Consider the following 20,738-nt stretch of genomic DNA (forward strand, 5'->3'; position numbering starts at 1 on the left):
GAGAGTTTTGTTGACAGAAGGGGCATTCTGTCGACAACTCGGAGCATCCACATGCTTAAAGCATTCTGTCGACAGATTCTTGACAAAACTCTGCATTCGCCTCAACAGTAGTATCCCTCAAAAATTTGAGGCAAAACAAAGGCTATGTCTACACTGGACGTATCTGTCGACAGAATTAACTGTTGACAGGGAAATCATGACAGAACCTCTGTTAACAGATTGCATCTACACACAACTTGTTTTGTCAACAGAGAACTGCCAGACTGCACTGTTCTCTGGTGCCAGAAAGCAGAATGGCCCAGCAACCGGAAGCCCTCTCTGTTGACAGAGAACAACAAGAAGTCCTGTGGCACCTTATAGACTAACAGATATTTTGAAGCATAAGCTTTTCTGGGCAAAGACCTGCTTCATCAGTGTCTACACTGCCCCTTCTGTCGACAAAGCTCTCTAGTGTAGACCCAGCCAAGCTGTCTACAGAGCACTGTCGACAGAAATGCAGCGTGGACACTTCTGTTGACAGAGAGGGCTTCTGATTGCTGGGCAGCCCTCTTTGCAGAGCTGCCATTCTGGCACCAGAGGGCAGTGCAGTCTGCCAGTTCTCTGTTGACAAAACAAGTGTGTAGATGCAATCTGTTGACAGAGGTTCTGTCATGATTTCCCTGTGGACAGTTAATTCTGTCGACAGATTCTTCTAGTGTAAACATAGCCATAGAGGAATGCTTTTTTCCTACAGCCTTGGATTTTTATGGACCAAAATGAACAAGTAGGTATGCACTGGCTCCCAGACAACAGATATGAGTTGCACATGATGCCAGAAAAGATTTTTGAAAACTGTAGAACTAAAATAAATGAGAACTCATTCTTCATATTAACCAAATGTTCTTTTATCAAAAAGAATTCTGCATGGAACTCTTACTTACAGTTTTCATGTATTCATAGTAAATTTTAATGTCTTAAAAATTAAGCCTATGATAATACTTAAATATATTACATTCTGGACTTCATCAAGAAAAAATAATCTCATCTAATAACTCCCTGAAATTCAAAATAAAACCTACATAGAGTTCAACTTCCAAATGTGAAATGTAAAAAGATTGGTAAAAATAGGTTAAGATTGCAAAGTAATATTAATCATCAGTAGACAGAGTCCCTTAACAGAGATTTCATTTAATAGTAATGCTAATGCCAAGAAAATCCACATGGTTAGATCAGCTAGACAGTTCACAAGTTGCCTTAATTTACAGTTCTTCACATTTTGGCTTCAATCCTGCAAATCAATGCACACATTTAATTTTGAGCACATGAGTAGTTCTGTGAGTCTACTTGTGCTTAACTTTAAGCAATTGCAAAATTGCGAGTTTAGGCCAAAGACATTTGCAAAGACAGATAAGATACAATGTAAAACTTTTTTTTTTTGAAAGAGCATGCAGTTTACTTGCCTTCACATATTCTAGATGTTTCTTCTCTTCAAGAGTTTATTTTACACATTAATGTATTGCTACTAATACTCTAATTAGGAGGTATAATAAAATACCGAAGCAACTTCAGTCTTGATAACTCCCCCCCACCCCCTTTGATTTTTAATTAAGCAATAATGATTGCAGGACAGGGCATTTCCAGCACATTTACAACTGTCTGGAAATAGTTTTTGCATCACTTGACATAAACACACACAGAGCCACTTAACTTCCCAAGAAATGCCCTGTGCTGAGGTAGCTACTGCTATTATAAACTACTTAAAAATAGAACTTAAAATACTTTGAGGTGCTTTTCAGAATTTGTACACACAACATCTTTAATACACACAAGTCACATCATGTGCTTTGACATTTTGGATGTAACTATAGAATTATAGCTGGTAAGATTTCTCCAATCCATTTTCAAGCTTCCATTTCACTTACAAAATGTTCTGTATATGCTGTCTATGCATCTATTGACTTAGCACACCTGGCAGTGTTTTTCATTTTTACTTTTAGCATAGGTTAAAATTTTAACATAAAAGCTTTTATAAATAAAATACTATTCTAATTATATACTAGAGCAAACAAAACTAGAACTGTCACCTTTATTGACTATCACATATGTGAAGCTACAGGCAATACAATCTTCAGGGGACACAACAGTCCCGTTAAGTCAAGCCTCTGATAACCATAAGAAAAGTGTAACAATTCCTTTATTCTTAGTAGGCCTCTCATTTTGCTGAAGAAAAAATGTAATTAATATTCTATTAATGGGTTATTTTCGGCAAATCAGAATTATTTCTCCAACAGAACAACTTTTTTTTTTGATGTTGCCACATTACTGTTAATGTTATGATATAGTGTTCACATGAGTTCCTGGAATATACAAATTGTCTACTTCTAAATAGGTTTTGTATGCTGCAGACTAATTTTCTTAATTTACAAATACTTATTTTTTGTTTCCAGTTTTCAGTGATAAAAATAATGACTTTACAATGTAAATGGGAGGTAAAAGTATTTTAAAAAACAATAAAAAGCTGTATGTTAAAAACCAGGTCACAGACTAATAAATACATACATCAAATACATGAAATGTTCAGCAGCTGGTTTTCAAAGATCAGGAAGAATGGAAAAGTTAGCTGTCCAAAATCCATTCTGGTTTTGTCCCCCATAGGCCCTGCAATTAAACCGCTGCAATTTTAAAAACAAAAACTAAAAGGCAGGCTAATGAGTACAGAAATTAACGTTGTAGCTTTTAAAGAAAATTAAGCTACAGACTTAAAAATGCAGTGTAAAACCTAATGCAGTATACATGTTTTCATGCACTCGTTTACATTGCATTAAAAAAAAGTTATTTTTAAGCCAGAAAAATATGAATAATATGGTATTGTTAAATGCAGATTTACTGATTTTTTTTCCTACAGTAAAAGTATTTTCTAGAGAAGTAAACCAAAATTATTTTTATAACAAAATATAGAATTATCGTTGCAACCTATCACGGACTTTCAACATTTGAGCCAAACATAAAGTCAATTTGCTAGTTAATTTCAAAGTGTTAAAAAGATGCTTTGACAGCTGATGCCAGAAAATGATGCAGGAAGCCAGGATTTCCAGAACGATCCCGTTTCAAAGTGATGTGCTGGCCATCAATTAGACAGTGAGAGAAAACTGATCCTGCTCTATTGGTTTTTCCACCCAGGCTCCAAGCCCTGCCTTCAGGAATGCTTTAAACAAACACTCTTTGGCAGTTTGATACTTAGTGGCCACTTGCTTAGTGTCATGGTACAGGTTTGGTTTGAGGATCTTTGAGCGCAGGCTGGAGGAAAGCTGCACACATAAAAAGAGAAAGAAAAACTGTTATACACAGCAATTCCAGGTAACAGAATCAAGAAAAATGAGAGCATGAGTGCAGCAATTGGAAAGAATGACAAACACTGTATTCTACCCTTTCCAAACAGAATATTATCAGTCAGTTTATATCCAACCACACATCACTTCACAGCTCACAGCAGAACTACTGGTCCAATAGCTACTCTGAGGATCTACTCATTTCCACAAGCACCTTGAATTTCAAATTGATATTATCCTGGGCTTTTTTTCTGCTAGAAGGCCATGAAAGAGTGTTCTGGCACCTTTTTTCCTAGTGTCACCATCTAGAAGGTGGCTGGGTGGCTCTGAGCCACATATGGTGGCTGCATTGTCAAATATACCTCCAGATTGTCACAGGTGAATGGGGTACTGAGTTGTGGCCAATGTGGTTCACACACATGGGGTGCCCCTCTTACCTTTATACACACATGCCCCACCACATGCTGGGACAAGCATGGTGGCAGCGGAAGACATGGTCCCTGTCCCCATTTCCCCAAGGGGGTTTCTGCAGCTAGCTGGAAGCCACATTATTTCTTCAGCCCCAGCACAGCTCTTGAGGCTCTAGCTGGGAGCCACACAATTCCTGTTGTCCAACATTGCCCCGGCTGCTGTGGCCCAAGGTGACACATGCTGCCTCAGCGCCTGTGGCCAGTCGCAGCCTCGGAGCCCAGCATGACACCAGCAGCTCAGCTCAGCTCAGCTCAGCCCAGCCCAGCCCAGGAGGCCTGGCGCAGCCCTGGAAGCCTTCATCCCTGGCTCCATCAGTAACTCCAGTGAGTTGGGCTGAACTGAGGGGGTGGGCTGGGATTGCCTAGTTCTGAGGGAGGACACTGATTTAGAGCAGGGGAGGGCTGGGGGTGCCTGGTTCTGAGGGTTCCTGGTTCTGGGCGTGCCTGGCCCTGGGGGAGCCGGGAGGGCATTCATTTACAGTGGAAGGAGGGTGCTGGGGGTTCAAGTTTGGGGCTGCAAGGGGGGCTAAGCCTGAGGGCGGGGGATGTTTTGGAGCTGGAGGGGATTTAAGACGGGGGTGGTTGGGACTGCAGGGAATAGGTTAACCTTGGGGGCAGGGGTTGGAGGGCAGACTTTTTGGGGCTTGAGTCCTAGCAGCAATTTTTCTAGAAAAAAAGCACTGCCATTATCATATTGTATGATAGAAACTGGCTAGAATTCCCATGGAGACCCACCCTTTCTACTTTTCGTGAGACAGTTTTCACCCACCTTTGTGGTTGCAAAGGCACCCCAGACAGCAGGGCTGGAGGAGGGAAGCAGTATTCCAGACCTTAAGCAGGAGGTACATATGCCCTGTGCAGTATGAATGGGAACCTGACATGTAACATCCTGTCGTCCTCCCTGCCCCCTGAAAGGGGGATGCATTACAGCAGTACTGACTGAAGCAGCTTTCAGTTTTCTAGGATAGATTAATAGGTGAAATATTATGCAGAAGTTCCCCAAAGCTGGCAGTTCTGCTCCTGTAGAATGTAGCAACTCTGCAGAGCTGGAACGTCGAATAGCGTCATCTCAGGAAATTTCACCAGTATTTGATGAACCTGAATTATTCATCAACCGTTCTAAGAAAAATCAAGGCTATAATAATCTCAGAGAGCTTTATGTCAGAAGGGACCATGAGTTCATCTTTATTTGTAGAGTCTATCTGAAACCTCTGCCAATGGCCCTTTTATACTGATGCATCTCTGCAGCTCTTTAATGTATAAAATACATGCTGGCCTTTGACAAAGGCACTCCCTGAGCTCAGTTCAAGCTTTAATCTAAGTGGATACAATGCAGCCTTCCTGAGAATCCTCTCTTGAGGATGCTGGGGCACCAATCCGCCTCCTTCAAACAGCTAGCTCTAAAGCTGATGTTGGTTACATGAGATTTTTCCTTTACATGCCCCTCTACAGGACTGTTCATTACTACTTCTTTCTCAAAGAGGTATCAATATTGCTTTGAAAACTCATGCATCAGATATTGTGGATGACTGGACCTGAGACAGTCATCGTTTTATTTTTCTTGTGCAAGACTAAGGGAACTCTTTTCTGTGCTACAGGATGATATCTTCAGCAATTTGGACAAGGTGCTCTGCATTGTCCCTAGATGTAGATTTAATGCCATTTCTCATGTTCAGCCAACTAATCCATCTTTCATGAATGTCAGGGTAATTATTTTTGTTTTCTTTTTTTCTTGTGTTCCTTCACTTGCATCATATAGCAGTAGATCCATGAGAATTTATATTTATCTGAAAGAGAACACTGACAGTACAGAACTATAGAATCGTAGGACTAGAATGGACCTTGAGAGATCATCTAGCCAAGTCCACTGCACTTCTAGAAAGGGTAAGTATTATCTGGCTCATTCCTGACAGGCATTCATCTAACTGGCTCTTAAAAATCTCTAGTGATGGAGATTCTACAACCTCCCTAGGCAATTTATTCCAGTTCTTATCCACCCTGACAGTTAGGAATTTTGTACTGAAGTCCAACCTAAATCTCCCTTGCTGCAATTGAAGACCATTGCTTCTTGTTTTATTCTTACAGGTTAAGAAGAACAATTCTTTTCCCTCCTCCTTGTAGAAACTTTTCCAAGGCATCCTTCAGTCTGTGTAGACTATGGATCATGCCCTTCGTAACTCCATTTAAGATCATCAGTTGCAGCATTGACTGTGACTGTGGAGGCCCACACGAGTGACAGTCCTTGCTACACCTGCTGCATATGTACTGGGTGTCTGGCAGGTCCTTGCTGTCCTTTCTACGGGCTCGCTTCTCCTCTGCCAGCTGTCTGATCTTCATCTCGCCCTTCTGAAGGCCCTTGTGTAGTTCCTGCTTCCAGCTGCTGCGGTCGTCTGCCAGCTCTTCCCAACTATCTGGGTCTATGCCTACCTCCTTGAGGTCCCTCTTACAGACGTCTTTGTAGCGCAATTGTGGGCGTCCGGGAGGTCTTTTGCCAGAGGCTAGCTCGCCATACAGGGTGCCTTTTGGGATCCTTCCAACATGCATCCCATGGACGTGGCCAAGCCAGCGGAGCCGCCACTGCCTGAGGAGGGCATGCATGGTTGGAATTCCAGCTTGCTCGAGGACAGCGTTATTGGGCACTCTGTCCTTCCATGAGACCCCAAGAATGCACCTGAGGCAGCGCAACTGGAAGACATTCAGTCTCTTTTCCTGGTGGGTGTACAAGGTCCAAGACTCACTGCCGTAGAGGAGGATGCTGAGGATGCAGGCTCTGTTGACTTGCATTTTGGTGTGAGTGTACAGCTTGTTGTTGTTCTACACTCTCTTGATAAGTCTGAACAGAGTTGTGGCTGCTTTTCCAATCCTCCTGTTTAGCTCAGACTCCAGCGTCAGGGTGTTGGTGATGGTGGGCCCGAGGTAAGTAAACTCGTGGATGACCTCTAGTGTGTAATTGTCAATGCTGATTGATGGCGGTTCAGCAACGTCCTGACCAAGTACGTTTGTCTTCTCTAGGCTGATGGTAAGCTCGAAGTCCTTGCATGCTTTGGAGAACTGATCCAGCAGTTTTTGAAGCTGGCCTTCTGTGTGTGTCACTACAGCAGTGTCATCTGCGAACAGCATGTCTCTAATGAGCACTTCCCACACCTTAGACTCAGCCTTCAGCCGTGCAATATTAAACAGCTTCCCATCAGATCTTGTGGGCAAAAAGATGCCCTCTGTTGAGGATCCAAAGGCATGCTTCAGGAGGAGTGCGAAGAAGATCCCGAACAACGTCGGAGCAAGGACACATCCTTGTTTGATGCCACTCCTGATGCTGAAGGCATCCGATGATTTGCCATTATATTGGGTGGTTCCTCTCGTGTCTTCGTGGAAAGACTGGATCATCTTGAGTAGCCGTGGTGGACAGCCTACCGTGTGGAGCAACTTAAACAGTCCACCCTACTGACCAAGTCGAAAGCCTTGGTCAGGTCGATGAAAGTGACAGAGTGGCTTCCTCTGCTCCCTGCATTTCTCCTGCAGCTGCCTCAGGGAGAAGATTGTGTCAATGGTAGATCTCTCGGCGTGGAATCCGCACTGTGATTCAGGATACACCCTCTCAGCGAGCTTCTGGAGTCTGCCGAGGATGACATGAGCCAACAATTTACCAGTGATACTTAGGAGGGAGATTCCACAGTAATTGTTGCAGTCACTTCTGTCTCCTTTGTTCTTATACAAGGTTACAATGTTGGCATCCTGCATATTCTGTGGAACCTCACCCGCCCTCTAGCACAGGCACAGCAGCTCATGTAGGGGTTCTAGGAGTGTGTCCAAGGCACACCTGATTACCTCTGGTGGTATACCATCCTGGCCTGGGGCTTTTCGTAATGCAGTGCTGTCAATAGCCTTCTTCAGTTCATCCACAGTTGGTTCCTGGTCCAGCTCGTCCATGACTGACAGGAGCTCAACAGCACTGAGGGCTGTATCAACCACAGTGTTCTCACATGAGTACAGGTCAGAGTAGCGCTCGACCCATCGCTCCATCTGTTTGGCTTTGTCAGTGATGACTTCACCAGATTTGGATTTCAGAGGTGCCATCTGGTTCTGGAGGGGTTCCATTGCCTTCTTGATGCCCTCATACATTCCCCTGAGATTACCAGAGTCAGCACAGGTCTGGATACTGCTGCATAGCTTAAGCCAGTAGTTACTGGCACAGTGCCTGGCTGTCTGCTGTACTATTTTTCTGGCTACTCTGAGTGCTTGCTGGGTACTCTGACTGGGTGAGCATTTATACTCCAGGAGTTCGGCGCGCTCCTTTTCGATGACTGAAATCATCTCATCGGAGTTAGCTTTGAACCAGTCATTTGTGTTTCCAGCTCTTCTTCCAAACACTGACAAGGCCGTATTGTAGATTGTGTCCCTCAGATGCTGCCATCTGGATGTTGCATCAGCACCCCCAGGACTGCTGCGCAGATTCTCCTCAAGGGTCTCTCTCTGAACATTTCATCTTTTTCTGAGTTTGCCATCTTTCTGGCATCAATGTGGGGCCTTCCAGGTAGTTTAGAATGGTGCAGCTTCTTGGGTCTCAGCTTGAGCTTGGAGCAGACTAGCGAATGATCTGTATCGCAGTCAGCACTATGGTAGCTGCGTGTCAGGAGGACTTTTCTGACGTTGTAGCATCTGGTGATGACCAAGTCTAATTGGTGCCAGTGTTTCGAGCGTCAGTGTCTCCATGACACTGTGCTGTGGCTTGGTTCGGAAAAATGTGTTTGTGATGCACAGATTGTGGTACGTGCAAAGTTTGAGGAGGCACTCTCCGTTGTCATTCATTTTTCCAACACCAAAGTGACCTAGGCAAGAGGGCCATGAGTCACAATCGGCTCCAACTCTTACATTGAAGTCACCCAAAAGGTACAATTGGTCACGAGCAGATATTTGCACTATGGCAGCACTGAGCTCGTCATAGAACTTGTCCTTTGCTTCTGGTGTGGCATTCAGGATTGGAGCGTAAGCGCTGATCAGGTGGACAGGACCGGCGCAGGTTTGAAGTTTGACCTGAAGGAGTCTTTCTGATCTGCCCGTGACTAGTTCCACCATTTGCAGAAGGGTGTTTCTGATGGCAAAGCCAACACCATGCTCCCTGGGTTCCTCTTGGGCTTTGCCCTGCCAGAAAAAGGTGTAGTCCTTTTCCTTTAGGGATCCCAAAGCTGCAAGTCACGTCTCTGCAAAGTGGCGATGTCAACTTGGAGCCTCTTCAGTTCCTCGTTGATGACAGCGGTCTTTTGGGTGTTGCTGATGTCCTGAAGATCTTCAGTCAAACCGGTCAACATGGTCCATACATTCCAACAAGCAAGCTTGAAACTTTGATGATTTCCTTTTCTTAATAATTTTCTTGTTGGTTTGTCTGGTGCTCATTTCAGTCACTTGCCAGGCTTGGGAACCTTAAGCTTCATGCACCCAGTGAGGAAAGTGAACTGTGGCGAGACAGTACCCTACTGGCTGGGGGCTGTCCAGCTTAAGGCGGGCGGTGACTGTCCAATGAGATGCGATGATCTCTCCCACCATCGGAAGCAACCCCTGGCGCTCATTCTCTATGCCAATCGAGCAAGAGCTTGTAACCGGTATCTGTTGCTTCTTGTGTTGGTTCAATGCTGTTAAGCGATGCTGGAGTACCTCTCCAGGCGTGAGCCTGGGCAATTTTTATGGAGACCCTGGGCTGCCCAGACACCAGGCCCCCCCTCTCGGCTTGACTGATATATGGGTGGATATGGGGTGTCTGGGGTAGAGGTAGTACCTTTGACTCTCCGGCAGCTGCGCCTTTTCAGGCGGATGGAAGCACTGGTCCTCACCCACCACTCAACTCTCACTGTTGGCTGCTAGCAGCTGTTGTGCATTACAGCAACGCCATCCCCCGGGCAACTGCATCAGCTCGCAGGCGAAACACAGTGAGGGGGTGTAGGAGTCCTGGGACGCCCAGCCCTTGGCCCAGGGCGGGGCAGCAACCAAAAAGGGGTTATAACACCGGCCCAGCCCCCAGTTCGGGGCGGGGCGGCAGTTCACAGTTAGAGTACAGGCCCAGCCCTCAGTTCAGGGCGGGGCAGCAGTTCACAGTTGTAACACAATCCCAGCCCAGCCCTCAGTCCAGGGCAGGGCAGCAGTTCACAGTTGTAACACAATCCCAGCCCAGCCCTCAGTCCAGGGCAGGGCAGCAGTTCACAGTTTGTAAGGCAAGCCCAGCCCAGCCCTTAGTTTGGGGTGGGGCAGCAGCACAAGGGTTTGAGCACAGGCCCAGCCCTCAGTTTGGGGTGAGGCAGCAGCACAAGGGGTTGGAGCCCAAGCCCAGCACGGGCTTGCCCCGTCAAGGAGGGGGTAGGGGGTTGTGGGCCCTCCCACTCCACTGCGACCCAGCCCGGGACCCTGGGTGTCGCTCACACATGACCACGGCGGTGGGGATCCAGGCCGCAACACACTGCCATGGGTTTGGAAGCATCGTTCCCCAGGCCACTGCCTACCTCTACCGGGGGAAGGTCCCAGTCCATCTGGTCAGGGGGTCATGCGGGGTCAGCCTCCTCCAGATCATCCACGTTTGGGGGCTCCAGCCAGTCGGTCATGTTCACGTCACCGGGGTAGTCTGGCGGCAGTAGCACAGTGGGCCCAGGGCAATCCTGGGCCTGAGGGCTGCAGGGGTCCGCCAGAGCTCCGGGGCAAGCCACTCCTGGGGCCTCGTGGTCTCTCACCCTCGCCGGTCTGGCAGGGTCCAGGGTTTCCTCCAAGGCAGGGGGTCTCCACCGGCGTGAGGGTCCTGGCAGGTCTGGGAAGTCCAGGTAGGTCCCTTGGGGCATCTGGATCTGTGGCTGGCCTGGCAGGTCGAGGACGCTGGGGGATTGCTTCTCTGGACTGGCCGGCCGGTAGCGGGCTCCCTGCCCCTGGCGCCGGGGAGCTCGCGGAGGCCCTTCCACCCTGCCTGGAGGCCCAGGCTTTAATGGGTCCCGAGGCCTGCCCTTGGCCCTTCTAGCCCTAGGCCACGCCCTCTGAGGGGCAGGCCACTGGTGTTCTGGCTCTGGGCCCGCCCACCAGGGCCTCTGCGCAGCCTCCTCTGCCTCTGAGTCAGCAGGATGCCATACCGGCTCACTACAGGGGGGTCTGGTCTGTCTCACATACCGACCTTATGAAGGGACTTGTTCCTTCTCCCTTCTAATGCACAGTCTCAACGGCGGACCGGGGGTGTGGTGCTGCAAATCGACAACTCCTGTGAAGGCGGAGGAAGACGCCACACTGCCTTGTGGGTTATCCTGGGAAGGAGTAAGGCTAAGGGAGTAAACCCTGACAGAAGATCTGGAGGGAAGTCCTAAGGTGGTTCTGTGTCAACTTCTGACACTGTCCCAGCAACTCCTGCCACTGAGCTGGTACCAAACGTAGAGGTTATCCTTTCCTCTGGACTATATCAGAAACTTTTATGTGCTTGAAAACTTATGTCTTCTCTTTTCCAAAATTAAAAATAGAAATTAATCTTCCCTCATAGGTCATGTTTTCTGGACCTTTAATCATTTTTTTTTGCTGTTCTTTAGATTTTTTTTTTCTAATTTGCCCACACCTTTCTTGAAAGATGGCACCCACGAGCGGACACAATACTTCAGCCGAGGCCTAATCAGTGCAGGGTAGAGTGGCAGAATTATTTCTCCTCTCTTGCTTACAATATTCCTGCTAATACATCCCAGAATGATGCTCATTTTTTTTTAAATGGTTTTACAATATTGACTCATACTAAGATTGTGGCCCACGATGACCACCAGAACCCTTTCTGCGATACAAGTTGACCCTCTCTAGTCTGGCTCCTTTGGGAGCTGACCAGTTCCACACCAGAGGACTTGGCAAACCACAGTAAGTCAATATTGTCTAGCAGCATTACCAATATTTCCACTTGCTCCAATAACAAGCCACCAGGCAATGTTCTACATGAAACGAGCTGGAGCATGTGAAGGCCAACTGTCCTAAGAGCACCTGCTGTTCATTGCACTGGAGTCACGTCAAGATTCCTCTGGTCCAGATGTCTCTCAGATCCCCACCGAGTGAAGGGAGACCATACGTATGGATTGAAGGAAGGTTATTGCATGGATAGCCACTGTAGCACAAGTGTAAGCTATCTGTCAGTCCCTAGTGGACTCTGAACTCATCAACCCAGAGGCCCAAGTAACATTTCAACCCTTCAAGGCAGACTCTTTTGACCTGCCTACAGCCAAGTTGCCCACTAAGTGCAAAGGCTGGCCAGGGATTTGGACTGATAAAGTCTATGATGATTATCCCGCTCCCATGCTGGAGAGATAGGACTTAGCCAACCACGAGGCAAGCCAGGAAGGTTGGGGTAGTCACCCGCAGCCAGGCTAAGCTGGCCTCCACATCTAACCCCATTACTGAGCTTTCTGTGAGGATCCAGGCTGTGTCCCCAGAGACCCAGAGAGAGGTGGCAGAACCAGATTCCAGATCAGCATCCATGATAATAGCAGTAGCTCCAGTCCCTAGAATCCACACAGTAACGGCCCAAGAATTTAAACTGGCAGAGCAACCAATGCCAGGATTAGAGCCTACACCTGCAGTAGTAGATGAACCTGTTCAAGAGGCTCAGAGCCAGCAGTGGAACTAAATGCACAAGCTCAGAGACGTTTACAGATAGCAGACACACCCAGTACCCTATCTTGATGATGTGGCCCTATATAGCTGGAGCACGTATGTGCTATTTTCCATTGTATAAGGGAGGCAGGGTTAACAGTTAAGGGTAAAAAGTGTCAACTAGGCCTAACCAGAATGATTTGGGAACTATCACCTCTCTCCCCTCACAACAGGCTAAAATACAGACTCTCCAGAACCGGTCTATCCCTAAGTTAAAAAAAAATTGTTCCTAGGCTTGGTAGGCTATTACAAGCAATTTGTACTGCATTACAGTCAGAGCGCCGCTCCACTGACAAGGAAGAAGCAGCTAAATGCAGTAGACTGGGGAGTGTCAAGAAGTCTTTAAGCAGCTTAATGCTGCTCTTATGTCTGATCCTGTACTAAGTACCCCAGAGTTTTACAAACCTTTCTTTGTCACCACAGACGTGTGTCAAGAGTATGGTGAGGGAGCAGCTTTGCTGCACAGAGGGCCATATCCACAATTTAATCTGTTGTTTATCTTAGTTAGCAAGAAACTCTCTCACAGGGAAAGCCACTGATATGTCTCACAGAAGATATGTTACACCACTGTATATGCTCTGGAGTAGTTTCCTGCTGTGATGAAATGGCATCACACAGCGAAAGAGACTCACAGGAAGCTTTGGTGGAGTTAGGTCTCCAAGATTTAAATTTTGAAATATAACACTAACAAAGTGGCTGATACACTCTTCCACCCGAGAGTTTCCCAGATTCAGCCTGTTAAAACCATCCCTGTAATCTGAGTTACTGTATTCCATGAATATGGAAGATATTGTTTAGATCTTCATATAACCACTAGTAAATTCAGTATGTCCATGTATCTTATTAACTTTGTTTTCTCCTAGACCTCCAGGAAGAAACCACAGCCAGTCTGGAGCCACCCTACGGCAGGCTGCCCAGCAGTGTCTGTGATTTGAGGGACATGTGATGAATGGAGCAGGGGAATAACCTTTTACGGACTTACTTTCCAGTCATTTAGTTAACTAAAGTATTTTCTGAGTAGTTAACTCTTGATATCCAAATCCTAATTGTTTTGCCTGCACGGGTTGAAACCATAGACAGAGATTCCTAGAGAGTTCCCAGGAATGTTAGGGAAGCAGAAAGGGAATTGGCAGGAGGCCAGGAGAGCCGATGAAAACAGAATGTGGACTTCTGGAAGGACATTAAATAAGCCAGGTATGGAGAATCCAGTGGTATTCATGCCTAAGGAAGGACTAAGTCTTATCATAGAATTGGAACTGGAAACTGCAGACATGTGAGTAGAAGAGGGAATGTTTAGTCAGACACTATCAGTTTATTTTCAGGTTTGTTAGACTTCTCTATGTTGAACAGATGTAACTATCTCATTACGCTGTAACTTTCCAAATTGAATCCCAGGGAAACAATTCTCTGTGGCTTTAATCCCTTTTTAAGGTGTTCTGTAACATCTAGAGAGGAGGGATAGCTCAGTGGTTTGAGCATTAGCCTACTAAACTCAGGGTCATGAGCTCAATCTGTGAGGGACCATTTAGAGATGTTGGGCATATCTGAGGTTTTTTTTTGTTTGTTTGTTTAATATTAAAAAAAGGGATGGTGATTGGACCTGCCAAGAAAGCAGGGGAGTGGACTCAATAACCTCCTGAGGTACCTTTCAGATCTATGAGATGTGTAGGCAACTAAGTAACATTTCACTGCATTCTCTTTTTTTTTTTTTTTAATAAAAATCACCTGTTTAAGACCATGATCTGATTCCTGTATCCCAGAAAGTGGGAGGTTCTGCGTGCATGTGCTTAAGATTGCACAGCTGAGTGACTAAAGTTTTCAAGCTCCCTCCAAAGGGAAGGCTAAAAGTGAAGCCAGCTCCCCTCTCTAAAAGGCTTACAGTGATTGACACTAGCTGAGTATCTTAAATCTGCTATAAAGATTGGAAAATACATATAAATTATCAGTGAGAATATGTTCAGATGGGGATGACAGAATCAAATTTCGTATGTGCAATATCAATAAACTCGTCAATGTTTTGCTCTTCCATTTCAACATAGTTGCCTTCAGTGGCACACTTAAAGAATCCAGAGAAAATCATTTTTTGCATTCTCTGAGATAAGCACGAATCCTTTCTGCTTTGGTATTTTATACATTTGGAAATGTTTACCTTTTACTTTAGAATTATCTGTTCTGATTGTTTTAGTTTATTCAATTGCTTGTTTCCTACCACCTCTGTTAGCATCAGCCAATTAAATTAATGTACTAAGGTCTGCTGACTTCTGAAGACTAATCAAACCTTTGCAGTACTGATATTTAGAACTTTCACATTTAATACAGTAAGATAGAGAACTAGTTAATTACTGACTTCAGCACTCAGAAGACTGAAAACTAAGATGAGCAGTCACAATGCATGTTATTAGGGACGCTGCCTACCTTTTAGAAACTTCTAGATTCTAGTGAACTAATTACCTCATAATGTTTCAAAACTCCCCCTAATCTCTCACCAGCACCAAAACATTGTGGATTCCACCCAGCAAAGCAGCATACCTTTTGCCATGTCATCAGCAACCCCACTATTATAAAGTACAACAATTCTTTTATTGCTTCTTAATAGGTTAAAAAAAAAACAACCATGTACTTGTGTCCCCTTGCACATGACTCAGTAACACACCAATTACTAAATCTGAAAAAACATTTTACAGAAGATTTTTGTATCCACTTGGAACAGCTACACCACATGAAGCCAACACAGCTTTTTGTAGAAAGCTGGTCATAAGATTGAGCAAAGTAGAAACTCAGCACTAAAAAAAAAAAAAACAAACCTACACAAACTGAACAACTCCTCCTGTACTTGCACACATACCTTTGCATGAATACGCATCCAGCGACTGTATAAAGCGTGCTTACAAAGGCGAGATGCACGACCCATCTCATCCTTGCCAGTTGTGGCATTAATAACTTCAAGAGCAGTGTCTCCTACTGTCCAGTTCACACTGAAATTAGGTGCTTTTCCTGGTTGGCGGGCTTCCGCATTGCTAATACCTGAAAGGGAAGAGGTACAAAATAATGAAAATGTGAACATTTCAACTTTGTTTATAGATGAAGAAATGTCTGGATAGTACTATACATGTGATATTGTTAGCTATTCTTATAGCTGTGGTTCTAAAATACCTTCATGATTTTTCAACAGCTACTTGAGGCTTTAAACTGAGTTCTTTGAGACTACAAGAAGTTTGTCACCTTGTGCAGTAACTGCAGTAACTGAAGTTATGCTATCTGTTTCAAATCTCTCCCCCCATCTACTCCTTGATCATGAAACTATTTAGGGACCCATCTCATGACTAATTAATTGTGCAAGAGATTGTTTCTCTTCTATATTTAGGTGCAATAAAACCTTTTTCTGTACAGCACAGGGGTTAGGGAATCTATTCAAAGTACTTCCAGATCCACAAAAAGAATGGAGAGTAGAGACCTTCTTAGACTGTAGGTATCTAAACAGACCAATTAAACAGCAAAAGTTCAGGATGTTAACCATTTTACCAATAATTCCCTCACTACAATGAGAACAGTAGTTCATGACTCATGCATATTTTCATGTCACTATTTGCCCTTCATATGAGTATTCTCTAAATTCAGGCAATAATTGTCACTGACCTATGTCATTTGGGCATTAACTGCTTTCTGATATCTGTATAAGGCAGTTCTAACATGTTCTCTTGTTTCTACCGTGTCTAGATTTCATGAGAACTTCCCTGGATATATTGATAGGCAGAGCATACCTGCCTTCCAGAAAATTTCTTGCACCTATGAGTCTCATCTCAAGGATTCAGGGCAGTTCTAAAGTACCAGTATTATATCACTTTCAACTCCTGCAACATGCCAGCTTACATTTTCATAGGGCAACATGTTGGCTAACATCTTGGAGTCGTACAAGGATGAATTTGCATAGTTTACAAACTGAGAAAGCACAGCTTAGGCACATAGCTTTTTTGTTCCACATTGCATTCTGCAGTCACTCAACCAAAATGTGTGCAGGTAGTCTGATCTTCCAGAATTCTCTACAATCCCCACCAGCCACTTAACTTTAGATTTGAAGGAGCACATCTCAGACCTCAGAAAGTTCAGGGCGAATGGACACTATAGGCACAGCCTTTTCATATCAAGCTTTTGAAATTGAGAGCAGTCAAAAATGCTTGCCTATGCTTTCTACCTCTAAGCAGACCCAAATCAATAAAGATAAGGACAGAATGTGGCATTCACATATTATGTGAACCATAAGATACCAAAATAGATCCTCAACTTAAATGTATAGCCCAATTTAGGAAATGTAGTAAGAGAACCAAAAAAGTACCACCATGTTTAAACAATAAAGAGGCAGTGAGAGACAAAAAGGCATTCTTTAAACACTGAAAGTTAAATCCTAGTGAGGAAAATAGAAAGAAACAAACTCTGCCAAGTGAAGTGTAAAAATATAATTAGGAAGGCCAAAAAAGAATTTGAAGAACAGCTAGCCAAAGAGTCAAAAAGTAATAGCAAAAAAATTTTTAAGTACATCAGAAGCAGGAAGCCTGCTAAACAAACAGGAGGGCCACTGGATGATCAAGATGCTAAAGGAGCACTCAAGGATGATAAGGATATTGCAGAGAAACTAAATGATTTCTTTGTATCAGTCTTCACAGCTGAGGATGTGAGGGACATTCCCAAACCTGAGCAATTCTTATCATGTAACAAATCTGATGGAACTGTCTCAAATAGAGGTGTCATTAAAAGAGGTTTTGGAACAAATTGATACACTAAACAGTAATAAGTCACCAGGACCAGACAGTATTCACCCAAGAGTGCTGAAGGAACTCAAAAGTGAAATTGCAGAACTACTAACTGTAGTTTATAACCTGTCATTTAAATCAGCTTCTGTTCCAGATCACTGGAGGATAGCTAATGTGACACCAATCTTTAAAAGGGGCTCCAGAGGTGATCCTGGCAACTACAGGCCAGTCCATCTGACTTCAGTACCAGGCAAACTGGTTGCAACTCTAGTAAAGAACAGAATTGTCAGGTACGTTGATGAACATAATTTGTTAGGGAAGAGTCAACATGGCTTTTGTAAAGGGAAGTCATGCCTCACCAATCTATTACAACTTTTTGAAAGGGTTAACAAGCATGTAGAAATGGGGTATCCTGTGGGTATAGCGTGCTTAGATTTTCAGAAAGCCTTTGATAAGGTCCCTCACCAAAGGCTCTTAAGCAAAGTTAACTGTCATGGGATGAGAGGGAAGGCTCTCTCTTGGATTGGTAGCTGGTTAAAAGATCGGAAACAAATGGTAGGCACAAACTGTCAGTTTTCAGAATGGAGAAAGGTAAATAGTGGTATCTCCCAGGGTTCTGCACTGGGACAGTCCTATTCAACATATTTATAAATGATCTTGAAAAAGGGATAAACAGTAAGGTGGCAAAAAGTTAAGCCCCAAGCAGACTGTGAAGAGCTACAAAAAGATCTTAATAAATTGGGCTATTGGCAACAAAATGGCAGATGAAATTCAATGTTGATAAATGCAAAGTAATGCACGTGGGAAAATATAATCCCAACTATACTTATAAAATGATAGGGTCTGACTTAGCTGTTACCACTCAAGAAAAATATCTTGGCGTCACTGTGGATAGTTCTCTGAAAACATCCACTCAACGTGCAGCAGCAGTCAAAAAAGCTACAAAAGGTTCGGACTCATTAAGAAAGGATTAGATAATGAGACAGAAAATATCACATAACCTTTATATAAATCCATGGTACATCCATATCTGGAATACTGTGTACAGATGTGGTTGCCCCATCTCAAAAAAGATATATTGGAATTGGAAAAGGTTCAGAAAAGGGCAACACAAATGATAAAGGGTATGGAATGTCTGCCACAAGAGGAGAGAAGACTGGGCCTTTTTAGCTTGGGAAAAAGACGATTAAGGCGGGATATGATAGAGGTATATAAAATCATGACTGTGGTGCAGAAAATAAATAAGGAATTGTTATTTACTCCTTCTCACAACACAAGAACTAGGGGTCACCAAATGAAATTAACAGGCAGTTTAAAACAAACAAAAGGAAATATTTTTTCACACAACGCACAGTTAACCTGTGGAACTCCTTACTGGAGAATGTTGTGAAGACCAAGACTATAGTATAGTTTAAAAAAGAACTAGATAAATTCATGAGGGATGAGTCCATCAATGGCTATGAGCTAGGATGGGCATGGACGGTGTCCCTAGCCTCTATTTGCAAGAGGCTGGAAATGGGTGACAGGGAATTGATCACTTGATGACTAAGTGGTCTGTTCATTCCCTCCGGGGCACTGGCCACAGTTGGAAGACAGGATTACTGGGCTTGATGGACTATGGTCTGACCCAGCATGGCTGTTCTTATGTTCTTAAGAATGGAGCACATTCCCCATATCTCTGAGCCAAAGTGATAAAACTCCTAGAATTGATGCATATCCAATCAGATGGTCATCTCAGTCTCCTACCTCCCAGGATTCAGCACATCATAGCAGACAAACTCAACAAGGATTTCTTTCTAAATCATAAATGGGAAACTGAACTCCAGAGTTCTCCACAAGATAGGCTTAGCTTGGAAGTTCCAAGAGGTTGATCTTTTTGCCACAGCAACCAACACAGAATGCATCAGATATTATTTCAGAAGGAACTCCAGTCCTAGGAGACAGTTTCATCATCTCCTGTATAACTAGGTTTCTTTATGCATATCCACTGATACCACTACTACAAATTCCTAATAAAATCAGGCTAAAGTCATACTGATTGCACCAATGTGACCATGAAAAGTTTTCTCTCACTGTTTAATCAGCCTCATCTCTCATCCTCCATGGCAACTACTTTTCAATCCCAGCCTACTGCCAATGAAATTCTTCACTCCCATCTTAACATAAGAAAGGCCATACAGGGTCAGATCAAAGGTCCATCTAACCCAGTATCTTGTCTTCCAACAATGACCAATGCCAGGTACCCCAGAAGGAATGAACAGAGCAAGCAATCACCAAGGATGTGTCTACACTACCAGATAAAATCAAATTTCAAGGAGTTTACTCGATATTAAAACATCACTGTCTTCACAGTTAATACTATTATCTCAATTTATTGAGCCATAATACTGATTACAAAATATTGATATTACAGGAAAGGTATAGCATCAATTTCAAATTTAAAATCTTGAATCAGCGCTAGTGTGGAAGTGCCACGTCCTTAATTCAAATTTATTAGCCTCAAGAAGTGTCCTGTATGTATCCCACAAAGTTATGCGGTGACCCTGCATGTATGGCCACTTCGTTGTATGCTGCTCTCCATCCAGGTGCACAGGAAGAAGGTCACAGTAAGTTTGCAAAGTTTTGATTGAATCTGAATTTGAATTGGAATTCAGCAGTGCCCAGCCCTACAAATGGATGCCCATTATGAAAAAATTCCTTTGCCCATTGCAGCGCACCACATTGGTAGCAATTGCATCGTTAGTCATCTACTGCAATCATGAGCACTCACGGTAGTGATCTCCCTAGTACTTCTCAGGGTCGCCAGAAAGACCCTGCATGGACACACCAGGAGGTTCTGGATCTTGTCATGATTTGGGGAGACCAATCGGTGGTGAAGAGACTTCAGGTGGTCAAGAGAAATGTGGCAATATATGATCAGATGTTGCGTGAGATGACTGCCCGAGGTTACTCCTGGGTTTCAATGCAATGCTAGGTGAAGGTGAAATAACTCTGGCAGGCCTATCAAAAAGTCTGGGAAGCCAACAAGCGATCAGGGCCAGCTTCACATATGTGCTGCTATTATGAGCAACTTACATGCTTATGGGGATCAACCCCACCATGGAGCCCTGTCTGAATTACAACACTTCTGGAGGTCCTGGTATGGAGTTTGGGGTGAGTCTGGAGGAGCTGAGTGGCCTGCCGGAAGACAGCAACAGACAGGAGGAAGGGGACAACTAGCATGGTGCCCAAGGAAGTTGCTCCCAACATCCCAGAACTCTTCACCATAGACCTGGAACCGTTCATCTTCACGGCTGGCCCCTCCATGGTGGGGCCCTCCATGCCAGTCCCCAAGCCCCCTGGACCAAGCTGTTCAGGTTAGTACATATTCTGCATGCTAAATGCGGGTTGGAGGTGGGTATAGCTATAGGGTTGTGTATGGGTACAGGTTTGCTAGCTATGGTTCTGTGCCCCTCAGAACAGCATATTAAAGTTTCTTGGGATGGAGCGCTTCTCCTTAGAGATCTCCTCGAAAGCTTCATCCAGGCACTCTTGTATTTTTTTCCATGAGGTTCTTGGCCAGGCCTGAC

The 20,738-nt window shown here is 44.4% G+C and overlaps 1 protein-coding gene across 4 annotated transcripts in view; it reads right to left on the bottom strand.

Moving 5' to 3' along the window:
• Positions 1–851: 851 nt before the first annotated feature.
• Positions 852–20,738, bottom strand: part of ADARB1 (adenosine deaminase RNA specific B1) — a 126,666-nt gene continuing 106,779 nt past the window's right edge. For 2 of the 4 annotated variants that reach the window (XM_075001491.1, XM_075001489.1), the window contains 2 exons: positions 15,267–15,445; positions 852–3,287 (listed from right to left, as the gene is read on the bottom strand). In XM_075001491.1, the coding sequence (XP_074857592.1) occupies positions 3,111–3,287; positions 15,267–15,445 (356 nt within the window). In that variant the 3' untranslated portion in view covers positions 852–3,110. The remainder of the gene's footprint in view (positions 3,288–15,266; positions 15,446–20,738) is intronic. The other 2 variants (XM_075001493.1, XM_075001492.1) reach the window with 1 other exon arrangement.

The sequence above is a fragment of the Carettochelys insculpta genome, chromosome 8 (genome assembly GCF_033958435.1).
Source record: "Carettochelys insculpta isolate YL-2023 chromosome 8, ASM3395843v1, whole genome shotgun sequence".
Lineage (NCBI taxonomy): Eukaryota > Metazoa > Chordata > Testudines > Carettochelyidae > Carettochelys > Carettochelys insculpta.